This window comes from Zonotrichia albicollis, chromosome 4 (genome assembly GCF_047830755.1).
Source record: "Zonotrichia albicollis isolate bZonAlb1 chromosome 4, bZonAlb1.hap1, whole genome shotgun sequence".
Taxonomy (NCBI): Eukaryota; Metazoa; Chordata; class Aves; order Passeriformes; family Passerellidae; genus Zonotrichia; species Zonotrichia albicollis.
Genome location: NC_133822.1, coordinates 43,350,427 through 43,364,210, shown reverse-complemented (window position 1 = coordinate 43,364,210; position 13,784 = coordinate 43,350,427). Strand labels below are relative to the sequence as shown.

Genomic DNA, 13,784 nt, shown 5'->3' with positions numbered 1-13,784 from the left:
AATCTGTAAAGGATAATTGCCTTTGTTGAATTAAATATATTTGTCATTTGATCACTCAGTAATATCAGGAAATTTTATCTAGATGCTTATAAAGGTCTGTAGAAAAGTAACAACAAAGAAATGATAAGACAGCAGTTCTAAAACTTTTAATAATTTTATAATTAGCCGGAAATATGTGTGTAAAATAGTAAAATTTTCAATAATTTATGGGGTTAGACAGACTTTTTCTAAAAATTAATAATCTAAATTTTAAACCAGATTATGATATTTACCCTTCCTATTTTAGTGCCTTCATTGCAAAGCCATTAAAAGTGTACAACACCACTTCTTTTATGACAGTGAGAATATTTTGCATGGTGTTTTAAACACTTGGGGCATCTTGAATTCTAATGATGTCAAATACTGATTTCGGGGGAAGTGGCCATCTTGTATGCAGCTTTCTTAATTCCATATATCTCATTGATCTGATTTCTGAAGTGTTTTTGCTGGACATGATGCTATGCTTGTCATGTGTTCCTAATACTCTTCCAAGTTTTCTAGCACTTTATTTCCTAATGTGCTCCTTTTTCTTAGAGATGATTATGCTTAGTGGTAATATTTTTTTTAAGTAAAGATCTTAGACAGTTAAGAGAGAGTAAGTGACCTAGGTCAATTATATGAGATGTCTCCAAGAATTGCTACTTGTAAACCATAGGACATTTAGTACATCTGTATTTTTATTCTCAGTAATTTGATTGTTGGCACTCAGGTTTTTCTTGTGTAGGCTTTCCTTTCAGTTTTTAATAGTCCCTGAAGGAATTGTCATATAATTAATTAGTTGACCCAGGTTTGTAGTTAAGGGAGTTGCAGGATTCCTTTCTGCTTACTTGTGGAGAGCCTCTTGAGTACTCTAAGCTTTAGACATATGCTGGCATTTAATTTGTCTTGTAGTTTTAAATGTCACATAAAGTTCAAAAAACAGATCATTGAGCTATTAAACAAAGGCCCAAGATGTTTTATCTTCCTAATGGGATAACATAGAGAATCTGGATTTGGGTTGGATCTATGGCTGTGTATAACATGCTCTAAATTTTTTGTTTAGGCATTTTGGAAGGGATGTCTTTTGCAAAAGAAACTGGCCAGTGCTCTTGCAGATGTTAAAAGTGATGAACTGGAAGATGAATATGAAGAAATTAATGTGGATGCTTTCACGTTTTCTGAAGTAAGCACAGTATTTAGCATAAAGCCTTCACTATTCTTCTTAAGTAATCATGTAGGTGTTGGAAATAAAAAATATGGAAAGCACTACCAAGGCTGGAATTAACACATTGCGTGTCCAGAAATAAAGAAGCATTTCTTATTTATAGCTGATATAAATTTATTTGTCTTGGATTAACTGCTTCCGGCTTTTTGAGATGCTCTGGTACTTACTCTGCTATTAATGTCACACCCACTGTAAAATGCCTTATATTTTTACAGCTGAAGGTCAATCAAATGAGAATAGGAAACAGTTCCTTTTGTTCTAAAATGTTTATCTTTTTAGTACTTCATAACAAATTATAATTTAAGTAATATTTTAATGTATATTTTGTTCATTTTCATGATAGAATGAGATCAATTTAGAATATAACTGCAACACTGAATGTCAGCTATAATCCAGTAAAAAGAACAAATCCCCAAAGCAAAAGGTGAAGCAGGCTTATTATCTTGGGTGTAGCGTGCTAAAAAGATCAGAGGTTTAAATACAGTAATAAATGAATGTATGGTTAAGTCAGAAAAAAAAAACAAAAAACCAAACCACACATTAGCAGCTCTGTAATGCCAGATAACCAGAAATTATTACTCGTTATTTTTACAAGTTATGTAGAGCTAGAGATGCACTAGCTCTACATAATCCTTTGAGTTTCAGAAGGATTGAAATTGGATGAGAAGCTTCCATTCTAAGAAATAAAAGTGGGCTCCAGAGGAATTTGAGGAATAACATAACATTCAAAACTGAATTTAGCTATACTTAGGTAAAAAGTAAAAAATATCTATGGGATCAATATTGCTGTTCAATAAACAAGAAAAAGAATCTTTAAAGAAATATTTTCTTTATAGCCTCAAAAGACAATCTATATGGGAAGTTCTAGAGACAGAGTATGCATATTATTTAGTAAGGCAGCTGTTGATGAGTCAACTGTGTACTTGTCTGGAGAACTGCTTTCTCTAATTGCTCGCATTCATTGGCTACCTTTTTTTTTTTTTACTGGTTTCAGGTAAAGCAAAGAAAGCTAACAGCAATGTGGCCTTTTGAGACCTAAGAGGATATAACTAAGATTTTTTTCATGAACCCTTGTCTCTGAATGTGCTTATTCAGGTGGTGTGTCTTTGCAAGAGCCATTTATCAATATTCCACTGTAATGTTGCAGAGGAGATTGATGCAATAGCCCTGCTACTGGCAGGACTAAGTCCCATTTATAATTATATGTTTGTATGGATCATGGGGTCATGAAATCAAGTATGCTGTTGGTTGGTGCAGTGCAGTTTACAGTTGATCAATCTTTGGTCATCTGATACCAGGAGGCTTCTTTTACCAACTCCTCCCCATAGAAAATAGCTGGGCTTTGTATGAAATCATTGCCAATGAGTTCATGACTTAGGGTAATTTTATTTTTTTCTTCTCCTTTTTAGCAACTATTTTAACGTATGTTTTCAGAATTACTGCTTTATTTAAGAGCATGCAGAAAGTTTGAGGCAGAAGTTCCAAGAATCATTTGGTAGACGGGAAACGTGCGTGTGTAAACATAGAGATCTGGCTTAAATTTTAGGATTTTTTTATTTTAATTTGAAATACATATACAAAACAGTTTCATTAGTTGATGTTCTCTGATCCCTGGCTTCTTTCTAAAATAATAAAAAGCAGAACGTTGAAGGTTTTATTTCTTCACACAGGAAGGAAGTATCTGTTCGTATGTTATGGAAGGAAAATATCCTGGTTTGAATTACTCAGCCAGTAGGCCAGAGTTTTACACGCAGTAATTCAGTTGAGCCATTCCTGTTTCTCTCTGTCTGTCATGTTTGGTTTTGGGGTTTTTTAATTGCTTAACTGAAAACTACACTGACAATTCCATCGTTCTGTCAACAAGACAATTGCATTTGGACAGGTGTTCCTGAGGCCAGGGAGAAAAGGAGGGGATGGAGAAGGCAGGAGAAAGAAGCCCAGCTGATTTCAGAGAGATTTGTACTGTATCACCCTCTGCTGTTGCCACATTTTTTTTACCCCCAAATGATTATTGAGTTTATCAGTAATTAAAGAAAACATGGATTTAGGGAAAAATTCTCAGGAAATGTTTACATTGAGATGATGACAGGTGAACCATGAGCTGACATTTGAATTTGCACAGCAGGCTCAAAGGCTGAACTGTGGACTGATGTCAAATAAGTTACTCAAGCCCTTAGCTTCTTGTGATGAAAATTATGACATCTGTTTTCTACAGAGCAGTGTATATGATAAATTTACAGTGTATGTGTATGTGAAGTATATTTTTTCTCAGTGAATGAATATTTCAATGTTCAACATTGATGACTGTAACTGGAATTACACCCTGTAATATTTATCCTATGTTTTCTTTCTTTTTTTAATTTTTTTTCCCCAAATGTATATATTGTCTGTGCTGGAAAGTTGATTTTGAGAAATGTGTGGCATAACTATACTAGGCATATAGTATAGGCATCTGCTCTGTCTAGCCCAGACTAGTTACTCAGTACTAGGTTGTCTGTTTCCATGTGTCTGTAGCTGTTTCATTGTCTGCAGTTGGGTAATACCAAATCATGTGGACTTCCTACTTCTGGAAAAACAAGCAGCAGAAACTTGGAACAGTCTATACTTCCTATTCCTTCCTTTCTGGTCTCAATGTTTTGTAGCAAAGTGCTGAAACAGAGCCAAGTAATGACACATGGTATCAGTGGCTATCTGTTGTGTCTCAAACAAGTGTGTGGGGAGGAGTACAGAATGCTGGGCTAAGAGATCCCATATGCTGGGGTTTGAAGGAAGAGAAAAATATTTGGATACCATTTTGTACTGCAGATTTCAGTGTTGTATAGGGTGAGTGAAATGAGAGAGAAGAGCAGAAAAACCTTTCCTTATTGGAAACTGATACAAATGTCTTGTCTAAAAGCTTTTTGAATAGTTCACTGTTTTGTGTTGTGGTGGTTTTGCTTTTTCTTATACTGTTATGTAGGTTTCAGTCATTATGATTTTATTCAGTGTTATTTAACATTCTACAAAATCACTACTGTGCAAGCACCTTTCTAAACCATTTGTAAATATCACATTGTAATAGGTCATTAGGCATCAGTCTTCACAAAAAATTGTGTAATATCTTCATTATAAGCTCAGTGTACCCAGTGTTCCATGGAAGGTGAGATTGTTAAACAGCATGTGGGAAACCCTAGCCTTTGACAAAGATCTTCACTTCATTTATGCCCATTGAATAATAGTAGATTTTTACTACAAGTTAAACACCACATCAAATGAAAAATGCATTGCATGTGATTGGGCTAGAGGAATGGGCTTTATCTTTCTAACAGTATAATGAATACTAGTAATTTCACCTGAACCAGTGCTGATACCTTCTTGTATTCATATCAGCTCTCAGCCATGGCCAAAGCCATTCAGAGGCAATTGATGGCAGTAGTGTTTTGTGTCAGTTTGAGTGTGCAATGTCAAACAGGCTGTCCCAGATGGCATGAATGATCTGGCCAGCAGATGTTTTACAAAGTATGAGCCTGGTATTTAGTGATATCTTCACGTCTTTCATGTGGACTTTGGAGAATTCCTGCCTACATGCTCCAGAAGGCTGATCTTAAGGCAACCTTTCATCAGCCGTCCATCCTTGTAGCAAACGATCTACAAGGCAGAGCTCACTTTAGCTCTGGTGGATGAAATCTGACAGCACATTTGCTTGACACAGCTCTTACTTCTGTACCATCTAAATATGGTTGTTTTCTTGATGTAAATATGATATGAGCCAAATGCAAAATGTCTAAATTTGCCAAGGTGTCATAAAGCTGAATAAATTAAATATGATGAGTTTTTGGACAATTCTTTACCCTGAGCAGTGACCACTGAATAAATTACCATTTTCTACACTGAATAAATGTATGAACGTATCTTATTCTCATCAAGAGAAATATCAATATTGATGATTACATGGCACACCAAGTAAGTACTCTATTTTAAAATCTTCATTTTTAATTTAATTTAAATCATTTTAGCCATATTTTGTCAAAAAGAAAGTCACTTTATAAGTTGCAACTAAGTTTAAAAGAAATCCATTACTGCTCTATTTATCAAAGAAGATGACACTCCTGCCCTGAGACAGTGTTATTCTTTTTCTGAGGTCGATTATGTAGATATTTTTAAAATCCCAGCCTTTTTGACAGCTTTTGAAATTATTATTCAGGAGTTTCCTTCTTTTTTTTTTTTTTTTTTTTTTGCATATCCATGCTCAGGCACATAGCCATTCTTAATTTTTTGCTTACCTTCCACAGCAGGTAGGTAGCTATTTTATTTTTCTTTCTTCTCAATTTTTCTTTTCCGAGGGGTGAGAAGAATAAGAACTAGCTCATATGTGCTAACTCTTAATAAGTAAACAGTAATTAGAAAAAAAGTTTCCTCATGTCTCCCATCTTTAATTTTCTTATCACATGTCCAAACTAGACCCATATGATGTGTTTTGTTTGCTTTTCTGATAATCCTTCATAATGTGGTTTGTCTCAGCCTGGGAGCTTACGATTGTGAGCTTGTGACAATGATAGCTGTTTTCTGGCTAGTGCCAGGAAATAAGTGTAGCCCATGGATTAGAAGGTCCCCATAACACTTCTTGTATCTTGACACTCTTATGTATGTCTAGGTCCTGTAATTGCTTATGAATGTCAGATCAGCATCCAGCTTTTCTCTATTGCATGCTGCAAAGAATATGATCTTTTTTTCATCAAATTTCACCTGAAGTTACAGTGTTACTGAAAAGCAGAAAAGTGTCTATTGAAAACTTCGTTAGATCCATACCCTTCTTTTAAAAAGGGGGGAAAAAACTCTCTTCTAAGCAATATATTGGAGGATCAACCCTTTTTCCATGAGTGTTTATCAATAATCCCTTGCTATGTCCCTTGCTTCGGCAGCTGTGTTAGTGGGTTGCATGCCATTCATACTCTGGCATCTGCAGATGCATACAACTTCCACCTTTTCAGCAGTGCTGCTTATCTCATTTTCTAATTGTCTCAGATAGTCTGGGCTTAGGAGTAGGTTGTTGCAGTCAGTACCTGAAAAAATAAACACAACCCCAGCTACTAAAGGCTGTTGCTAACACTCCCAGCTTCACAGCTCATGCAGGATGTGTGCTGGTTGCTTTCTCACCTTCCACCATGAGATCTCAGTTCTTCCTACCACCTGAAATGCTGTTAAGTTTTAAATCTATCTTCATCACTTGTCTCTATTCAGTTCTTGGTTAAATAGCCAGATTCAAACAAATACTTCCCAAAAGATAGCCTACTAGTGATGCATGGCACTACAGATATATAATTTGGAACCTACAGGTAGCAAATGGTGTATAGTATTTTTCTAAATTACATTTAGCTTCTCTGACATACCAAAGGATAGCAATATCATTAATTCCTAATCTTATATGTCTAAAGGCAAAGTCAAGTATCAAAATTGAGTAAGCAAGGCAAGCAATGGAAAAATGTAAGTGGAAAAAAAAAATGCTTTAGTTCTTTGAAATTTCTATTCACTACTGTAGTCTCAAAGGAAATTTGTTCTAAGCCAAAAGCATCATTATAAGTGGAATCAATAACACAGTCGTAAGTTTTTCTCAATGAGTACATCTCCATCTGGAGTCTCTTGAAAGCTGAGCTAAGGATCTCTAATCATTGAATACATCATCCCTAAATTCTTTAATTTTTGTGTAGTATTGAAACTGACATTTTGGTAGCTATAGGTTGTGTTTAAAATATCTAGTTAAATGTCTAATATTTAGCATGTCCACATACATTGATTTCCATTGAAAAAGATTTTTTAGTAGTCTCTATATGCAAATTTCAAGAGCCAATCTATTTGATCTATGTTCTGTGAGAAGAAGGTATTGATTCCGTGAATATTGTTCTTGAGTAAAATTGCAGCTCTTATATGGGGGACCAAAGAGGAATGTGAGGTGTCAGCCTCTGTGATCCTCTGCACTTGAATCTCTGCATGTCTCATTGCCTGGAGCTTGAAATCCTTTGGGTTTAGAAGAAAGCATCTGTTATCCAATTGCGGCACAGCTTAACTCCCCTGAACATATGCAGGTCCAAGGGAACAGATAGGATGCATCCAAGGGGGTTGAACAAACTGCCTGGTATCATTTGGAGGTTACTCTCTATCATCTTTGAAAGATCACAGCAACTGGGGAGGTTACTGGTGACTGGAAAAGGGCAGACGTTGCATCCATCTTCAGAAAATTGAAAAGGAAGATCCAGGGAACTAGAAGCCACCAACATTATCTCACTTTCTGGGAATGCTTGGAGTAAAGAGATTCAGAAGCCATTTCTAAAGTCATGAAAGAAGGTGATTGTGAGAATCTAGCATGGGTTTACCAAGGACTCGTCATCTTCATTGTTTTCTGGCACAAGGTGAATGGGTGTTATGAAGTATTCTGAACAAGAATTATGCAGTGCATATTGCACGCCTTTATTTGAGCAAGGCTGTTAACTACCTCCCAGAGTCTTATTCCCTAAATTTATTGAGATGTAGGCTGGAAAAGTAGACAGTAAGGTCATTGGCAAATTGACTGGACTACCAGGCACAAATAGTTGCATTTTGTGGTGCAAAATTACACAGTCGTAATTACTGGTGGACAGTAATTAATGGAGCCCATCATGGATGGTAGGGGGACCAAAACAGTAAAAAATTGAATCAGCTACCTGTTTGATGAAACAGAATGCAATCTCAGGAGTGCAGATGATGCTGCATTGAGGGCAGTGTTTGGCATGGTGGAGGATCAGGGTGTTCTTAAGAGCAGCCTGCCCAGGCTAGATAGACAGGCTGAGCAGAGCCTCATAATGTTCAACAAGAACAAGTGCAAAGTGCAATATATGGGCAATACTGCTGGCTAGGGTCTAATTTCCTAGGAAGCAGTCCCACAGAAAAGGATGTGTAGTCATAATGGAGTTTCCATGTAATGCTTTAGTTTCTAACAGTGTATACCAAGAATGGTGAAAAACCCCAAACACCTCATATGCTATAATACAGTCTTAATTTAACTAAAAACGATTTAATTTTATGTCTAGTTTGTCCTGGAATAGTGAGCTAAGGAATTCTAAATGCTAAATACTGTCATACTATTCACTGTAGTATTTATAGCATATTTTGAAAAATACTTAAAAACTTTTTTTTATATAGAAATAGGAGTAGCTTTGATCATTTAATGAACCAGGAAAACATCCCAAAGAATCAGCTTCTTTCCAAAGAGTATCATTACATGTCCCAAAAGATTTAAGGCGTTGAGAATACAGGCATGAATGAACAAATTTCAAATTGCAGATTCATTTATGGATAATTTATTTCAAATAGAAGAGACAGTGCTAGAGACATATAAGGAAGACAATGTAAGTGAAGCTCAGAGATGGTTGAGATGTATCTCTTGAGAAGTAAGGTTTTTGTAGTGTAGTTAGAGGTTGGTTAACATAAATTGCAAAAAAATCTTTGTTTATAACTTAGCCCTTCTATCCTCTTAGTTTCCAAAACCTTTTTTCTTGTTCTTGTTTCTGAAATAGGGACTTTTGAGCAAAAAGGAAAAGTTGTCTTTGAAATTGAATCTAATCTTTCATGTGACCTGAACTTTGAAACATGTTAAAGGTTAAATGACTATAAACTTTTGACTAGCCTATTTTTTATTACCCTGTGCTTCTGCATGGCTTCCCTTCTTTAGACAAAACTGCAAGCTGAAGTGCAGCTTTCTTTTCTATTGTGTTTTAGTATTCATTATCTAAGCTGCATAAAACATTTTGGATCATGTTCCTTCAAAATTCTTTGAATGCACAGTATTTAAGGGGTAGGGTTGAGGGGTTCCTTGGCTGGTATTTTTTTTTTAGTCTTTAGCTCATTGCCCCTTGAAAGTTTTGTTTCTTTGTTTTTCATGGAAGTAGGAAAACTTCAGAAAAGGTTTATAGAGACATAGCAGCAAAAATCTGTGTAATGTGCCAGAGTCAGAGAGGAAAAGTCCATTTAAATGGGATAAACAATATCTGGGGTCTTAGACCCATTTTGAGGATGGATTGAAGGTTCCAGGAGCTTGATATTTATTGATATGGGTGGAAGTTTATATCTCAAAAGATTTTTCAAGCATACATTTCTGATGCTTACTTGAACCATGTCTAACCTCTGAAGTTCAGGTTACCATTTACCCATCTGTATTTTTTATTCCTGTATTCAAAGAAAAAACACAGATCTTCCTTTGAATGCTGTCAGGAATAAGATAAAAATGCGTTTTTAGAAAAGTTTAAAGTCACCTCGGTTGTGAATGACTGGCGTGAAATACAGTAAGATTCCTATTTTTGGAGAGTTAATTGTGTATGTAGACATTTAGCCTTTTATTTGAATGAAAACTTTCATGGTCCTTGAAATTTTCATTTTTCATTTACTTTTCCACATTAAATTCCTCTCATTTTATTTGCATTTGTGTTAACACATTGGTACATGTATTAAATGTAAATATATATATTTATATATAAATATATGCATTAGAATTTTAGAGAACAGCTAGTTTTCCAAGCTTATTAAAAAATTACATTTGGGTAAGACATTCTAGAATACATTTTTCTTTAATGTTTTTGTTATCAGTATGTGATTTTTCCAGTAATTATCAATTTATCCTTAGAAATGGACAACTCCTCATTTTCCTACAAGAATGTACTCTAATAATTAACCAGTTTTTTTAAGTCTATAAAATCTCTTGAGGTCAATTAATCCTTGCAGTGTTTCTCTGGAATTCATGTGATACTCACTACTTTTTTTGGCCTGAAACTTTGTTTGGTTTTAGCAGTCATGCTAAAGAATGCAGCTGTACCCGGATTTCTTTTCTAATGTATATATATTGTCCAATATAAAAACAGGGTTAAAAAGAAGCATTGCCAAAGGTTAAAATAACCTTTATTAGGGTGCTAACCTATTTATCTTTAGCACATAAAATATGTAGAAAATACTGGGAGGCAAACTCAGAGAAAAAGAATGTTTTTCCTTCTGCTTGAAGTTCAGATATATATTTACTGTAAAATGTGTATCCTCTAAGCTACCTAATTAAAAAGATTCTATAATTTTTATAATGTTGTTAAGTGCATTTCCATGTAGATTTAAAATGGTAGAGTTCAGACTGAATTTTTGTAGTACTGCAAGTAGAATAATATTGCAGCTAATAGAAGATTCAATTGAGAAAGTTTGTATCTGACGTTTTCTTAGCTTTGGAAGTTATTTATAAAGTCTTGATCTGAGCTGATGTTCAACTTCCTAACATTGAGCTAAGCTTTACACATGAACTTGAGTTTCACAGAAAAACTAGTCCATAGAGTAATCTGATTCCTCAAAGGAATGGATGAAAGAAAAGGCTAAATACACAAATGTATTCAGATCTTTAATTTCAAAGGAAGTTTTCAATCACAGTCTATCAACAATATACAAAAGAGCATAGAAAAGTGATCTGGTTCTTCTGTTTCAGCTATAAGAGCTAAAAATTCATAATTTCTTTAGAAATTTGTTAAAACTTATTTAGGATTTAAGAGAATTTACCAGCAAATACTCTGGCCTTGGCAGAAAAAAGGTTTAGTTTAAAAAGAAATGAAATATGTTTTCCTGGACTAGCATGATATTTAAATGAAGTATCCTACAAAGTGAAATATGTTTGCCAGGAACCAAGAGAGAAAGTTACAGCTTTCTGCCAGATGAAAGACAGTTCAGTGGCTGGCTGTGAGCAGCTAGAGGGTTAACCTTCAGCATAAGATCCCTCGGCCTCACCACTCCCCCTCCCACTCTGAGCAAGTATTTAACCCAGAGGATGTTTAACCTAGAGGAAAAGTTGTTCTTCATGTGGAATGTATTGCCCCAAAATAATTTTTGTAAGTTTATTTAAAAGAGTCATAGAAGGATGTTGAAAGTTTTGCCTTTCATTTGTCTTTGCTTTTACCTTTTTTATTGTCTTTCAGTGAACCAGACTTTAACTGCACTATTTAAATATGCTCACTAAAAATCAGAAGTTAGGGACATCACCAGCCTGATGAACTTTATTCAAATTTGTATTCTATAGAGAAGACTTAATGGAAATATTAATTCTGATTCATTTATTGGTTTTCTCTAATTACATTGTATTCTTATTGAAAACAAATTTGAATGTGAAGAGGGCAGATACTTTGTAATATCTGGTTGAAAAAGGGCCATTCCTACCAGGGATGATGCTAATGGCCTACCTTGCATAGGGGAGCAGAAGTACAGAAAAACATATTGGATAAAACCAGGCAGATGAACTGGAAAGAAGAGTGAATCTTTTCTCAAAGCAGAGGATTCTGCACACTATTTCTATGAAATTCTAATGTGGAAATACTGTTTCTGGTACAGGATTCTTTTTCCCTTGCCATTCTTCCTGTTCAGTTATAATGATCAGATGCCAGTCATTACTCTTAGTTCATGGGATGTTTTGGATGTTAGCTTGCTTCTGCTTGTCTACATTTTTGTGTAATTTACTTGTTTTTATCTTAAAATACCATATAATCAAAAGCACCACATAAATATCAATTTTTTTTTCCTGACTAAACCATCACTGTCCTGAAAACAGTGAATGAATCAATAAGGAGATGAAAGATGAAAAGAAAGAGGTATAAAGAGTTAGTTTTCCCTGATTTTCAAAGACAGTTTCACTGTTTTCTTGCGTGGTGATTCTGAGGTCTGCCACGCTTGGAAACCTGGGGTAGCTTCAGCTCCCATGGTGTCCAACATGATGTCCTTTTGAAGTTAATCTACACCACTTCAGCAGTTGCATCCTATGAGTCATATACATGATTTGCATTCTTTCTAGGTTGATATAGAGATGACATGGAAAACATGCTGGCCAGATAGTTACGCTTGTAATTAGAAAATAGGTAACTGCTTTAGGGTGAGGAATATTTGCCTATATTTTAGCTGGAAGTCCTTACACCACCAGTTTTCAAAGTCTAAAAGAATGTACTAAAGGAAGGACTGTCCTCATCACATCCAACTTTTTTCATTCTTTCCTTAAGCAGCTGCTGCTGAACTCTTCTGGAAGCAGAGTACTGATGTAGGTGGATATTTGCTCTGACTAGAACAGAGTTGTTAGATGTCAAATGCTGGCCTTTCTTTTCAGCCTGTATTGTTAATGCCTTTTTGCATCCTCTGCTTCAAACCATAGTGCAGTTTCAGGAATTGGTTTGGTTTCTATTATGCTCTTGTGATCCTCCTTGATCTCAGAAAGATGAAAGGCAATGTGTGATGGCATTATTCACAGTTTGGACAGTTACTAGTGGAAGTGCTTCAAAGCCTGAGTGTAAGTTTGACACTGTCCTGAGAACTGTTTTTGTTCATGGTGTGAATATGATTCAGAACAGTCCTAATTACGTGTACAGTCATGATATATTATAAAAGATTACTTAGCTCCAGAATGTGATCCAGAGTATATAAAAGATGCCTTGGATTAGATTTTGTAAATAACGTTTGCACTAAAACTTGACTTTTGGGCAGCTCACTCAGACCCAATTAAAGTTAGCAGAACCATTCTCACTCACTTTGTTCATTGTAGGATTGAATTCTGTTTCTGAGACTACAGAAGTTCAATGCTTGATGTAAATAGTCATTGCATTTTGCAAAGGAAACAATTGAGTAAATACTGGAAAAATGAAGGAGTAACAAAATTAAGAGGCTATGTAGAAAATGCCATGAAAAAAAATCCCTAAACCTCCAGAGTTTGGTAATGAGCTGCACAATGAAAGGAGGAAACCTGTAATAGTAGTGTTTCAAAGGATTAAAAATGCATTTTGAATCAGGATAAAAAGTTATTGCTCCTGAGGGATAAGTGGAAATAGATAGTAATATTAAAGTTTCATTATTAAAATTCAGAAAGAAAATCCTAATGCCAAATAGATTCACACCTCGTTCTTCCTGAAGAGCAGTATCATGCACAATTGGATTGTGTTTTAAAATTTGTTTCAAATCGGTTAAAAAAAAAAAAAAAAGTGCAAAAAAAAAAAAGAAAGCTCTATGTCCGTTTTGTGTGTTTATGAAACTTGAAGCCTAAAGTAATTAATACAGGCCTTTTTGAAACAATCCTAGAAATAAAGTATAGGGGATACAAAAGCATAAAAGATATCTTCAGGTGAACTAATATGTGTTAAATAAACTGTGTATTATTTGCACATATGGGTAAAGCCACATTGTATACTGCATATTCAGGAAATTACTTAATTTGGCTTTACAAATAAGTACAAGTATAGCACACCTATAGCTGTTTGTATAGACCGTACAGTCAAAACCTGACATTTTATTTGCTTTTTAATTCATCTCAGATTGTTGTTTTTTAATCTTAGTGAACAATATCTGTACAAACAGATCTAGTTTTAAGCCTTAGGTGTTGGTAAATCTGTCATAAACTTTTCATTAGGACTCTATAGGGAAGGTGTGGGCAACTGATTCTTGAGCTTAGTGCTGTGAAAATGTCCAGGCAAAACATAGTGGGAGTGTTTGAAAATCCATTGTGTTTATTTTTGTGGACAAAACAAACTTCAGTGTG

At 35.0% G+C, this 13,784-nt stretch overlaps 1 protein-coding gene across 9 annotated transcripts in view; it reads left to right on the top strand.

Annotated features, from left to right (window-relative positions):
• LRRIQ1 (leucine rich repeats and IQ motif containing 1) overlaps positions 1 to 13,784 on the top strand; it is a 104,663-nt gene that overhangs the window by 36,139 nt on the left and 54,740 nt on the right. For 8 of the 9 annotated variants that reach the window (XM_074539652.1, XM_026797617.2, XM_026797609.2 and 5 more), the window contains one exon: positions 1,082 to 1,201. In XM_074539652.1, coding sequence (XP_074395753.1) covers positions 1,082 to 1,201 — 120 coding nt within the window. Of the gene's footprint in view, positions 1 to 1,081; positions 1,202 to 2,237; positions 5,072 to 13,784 lie in introns of those variants that run through there. The other variant, XM_026797624.2, reaches the window with a different exon arrangement.